The sequence below is a fragment of the Parasteatoda tepidariorum genome, chromosome 2 (assembly GCF_043381705.1).
Source record: "Parasteatoda tepidariorum isolate YZ-2023 chromosome 2, CAS_Ptep_4.0, whole genome shotgun sequence".
NCBI classification, from domain to species: domain Eukaryota; kingdom Metazoa; phylum Arthropoda; class Arachnida; order Araneae; family Theridiidae; genus Parasteatoda; species Parasteatoda tepidariorum.
Genome location: NC_092205.1, coordinates 24,003,476 through 24,006,550, shown reverse-complemented (window position 1 = coordinate 24,006,550; position 3,075 = coordinate 24,003,476). Strand labels below are relative to the sequence as shown.

Sequence of the window (3,075 nt, the reverse complement as noted above, 5' to 3'; positions counted from 1 at the left end):
TATAGGTCTTACCAATGGGTCTTACCAATGAACTCCTCTGGAATAATTGAATCTCCTCAATACACGTCAAAAATACAGGCATTTTGTCCAAATATGTTATTTACATTTATTATGTTAAAAATAACATTTTATTTATAACTTAATGCACTTACTACGAAGCTATTGATAGATCTACCTATTTAGAGCAAAGTTTCCATCTTATCATTTGACAATTGGGCTAGACTCCACACATCCAGTATTTTTAAAAAAAGTGAAATATATAATACTTCTATTAGCAGGTTTACATAAAAACATATGAATAAAATATCTAGATTGACAATATTTGGTGTTAAGAATCATGTTTAATATATAAATGAATGTATACATGCAGATATAAAAAATCAAATCAATGGCACTAAAAAAAATTGAAAAATGTTTTCCCGGTAAAGAAAAGCGTCATTCTGTTTCTATCTTAAACTAAATAACTTTGTGATAATGATTAACATTTCTGTTTTGATCTAATCTAATAATAGTTTAGTCAAAATTTCAATAGCCAGTTTCATGTTTCTTTCCACCCATTCTGACCAATCACGCGACTGAATAATTGCCATTTTGTTCGTTTTGATATAGTTTAATGCAAGCTGTTTTAAGGCTACTTGATTCATTAAATCAGCGACAGAAATCACTTCATAAATGTTTTCCGTGGATATTTTTGATATCAATATTTTTGAACATCTTTCTTTCAAGCTATTCACTTGATATTTATCAGCCACTAACAACAGGTTCAAGACATGATCAAAATCAGTATTAGAGAATATGTCAGTGTACAGATATTCAACAAAAGAGCACAGAACTTCACTTTCTACATCAGGAATGTCCACAACGCCAGTTTGATTTTCCATCATATCTCGCTTAAACATGGCGGAGAAAACGGGAGATCGGGCTGACAATAAGCATTTGTGAACTGGAATAATTTCCTTTCCAGCATGCAAATTTAAATCAGCATGTTCTTTCTCCAAAAGCATCTTCTTTAAATCCTTCTGTAAAGGTAACTGAAGAATATCCAACGGACCAAGTCCGACACATGTATCATTTTCGTAGGAATAATTTATAATTGTCGACGTTGAAGTACCATCAGAAATATAAATTGTACACACCAATTTAAATGAACACGTGGAACATACATCACTCTTAATGCTCTAGCTGGTTTTTCTCAAATGAAGTTTCAAACTCAGATGAGTTGAATATATGAGTAGAATTTTTTAAATCTATTTCAATTCCTTCTTTTTTTAAAATGGATATTTTGGCTTCCATAACTCCGTTAATGGTTGCTCCTTTAATTTTTCAAAGTGTAAAAAAATTTTCCCATTAGACCTAGTCAAAGTTATGTTAATCGGGTGTCGTTCTTCGATTGGACATTTAACCTTTTTTTCCCAGTCTTGCATTACAGGAACTGTTATCGTCCTCTTGAATGAGTGTTTTTTCTTTCCTATTTCGGTTACAGCTTCACATGTAACAGATTGTTGTTTGTAGTTTTCATCAAATAACTGACAATAGACCTCTAAAGTGTCAGTCTTCCAGCTTTTCATATCATGTTCAAGTTATTCTACTTTCAAAAATTTAAACAAACCCATCCCAATTTCATCTAGGGACTTTCTTTCCATGGACGCCAATATTTTACCATTTGGATTGAGTATTTCTAAAGTACAGGATGTTGTAAAACCATTTTCATTTTCCTCGCACTCCTCATTTCTGTATAGGAAGCATGAAATAAAGCCAACTCTTCCTTTGTCAAACCATTTTGGGTACAGCGTTAAGAACCATTTGGTGTCTTGAAAATCTTCAGTACTAATCACAGCACTTTTAAAACTCTCCGCATTCTTCAATTGACGCAGCGAATAATTTACAATTTTCCACGAAAACGAAAATACTTTTCCAGACAAGGATGGCATCATGAAACGCTTCTAAAATATTTCTGTTTGTAATGAGAGCAGAATCATTAAAATATCATTCTTTGTTCGAGGGCTGTTAGAACGTTTAGAGTTCAATGCTTTCGAAAGGTTATTTTTCCTATTGCTGATGTCATTTCCACTGATTAGTCAAACGTGATAAAAAGTTTCATCATTTCACGAATTTCCTTCTTTCATCGAATGAATTTGATAATAGTTGATAGTGTTGGATTAATTTTGTAGAAATTGTTCAGTCCGAGTTAATAAATACTAAAGAAGCGCTTAAATTTTTTGGCTTCGGGTTTTCTGGATTCAAAATATTGACTAAAAATACTACATTTCCATTATTTAGATACAGAGGTGTTTCAAATTAAAACATCAGCACAAAATTCTCTTGATCGATTTCTGGACTTCGTTCAAATAATATTTTTTTAAATCGTTTTCATTTTTAAGATTCGATTTAAATATCAGATAACAGACACTATTATAAAAATGACAAAGATGTGTCATACTGAAATGTAGCAAACAGGCCATCCCACCATCCTTAGGGCGCTTTTTCATTACATGACACGATACCGACAAAATCGGACGACAAATGTGTGAACGACAAAGTCGTTGCCGGATCGTTCAAGCAATTGTTTTTTCACTTGTCCGATATCGTTCGTCCGAGGAGTAGAAATTCTTGTTCATTCAATGTTTTGAGCTTGAATGAGCAGTTGCTTGTGTTCTGTTGGGATTTTTTTCTGCAAACTTTAAAAATCGTCGTCTCAAACTTCTTACTTTATTTTAGAAGAAAAAAGCTAGCAGTACAGAAACGTTTTTGGGTGCACGAAATGGTACTTACGTATTAACGCTACCGCAGCTACAGATTTGGTGGCTTTTAAGTGCCGCCAATCTGCACCTAAAATTTTTGCTACGAATCATGAAATAAAATACTTTATTTAAAATCTAAAAATTCAAAGCACTTTATTTAAAATTAAAGTAGTCAATCGAATTTCGGTGGAAAATGGGCCGATATAGAGTTATGCATATATTCAAAACAGTCTCTTTTCTTTCATCAGATGCTGTCGCCATATCGTCGCTTTGAAACTAAACAGTGGTAACTCAAAAAAATCGAAAAATGAAATATTTAGGTCATTTTGTGTAA

The 3,075-nt window shown here is 32.5% G+C and overlaps 1 protein-coding gene across 1 annotated transcript; it reads right to left on the bottom strand.

The window, feature by feature from the left end:
* Positions 1-497: 497 nt before the first annotated feature.
* On the bottom strand, positions 498-1,004 carry LOC107436225 (uncharacterized). The gene has a single exon (XM_043047403.2). The coding sequence runs from the start codon at positions 1,002-1,004 to the stop codon at positions 498-500; it is 507 nt and encodes a 168-aa protein (XP_042903337.2).
* Between the last annotated feature and the right edge of the window lie 2,071 nt (positions 1,005-3,075).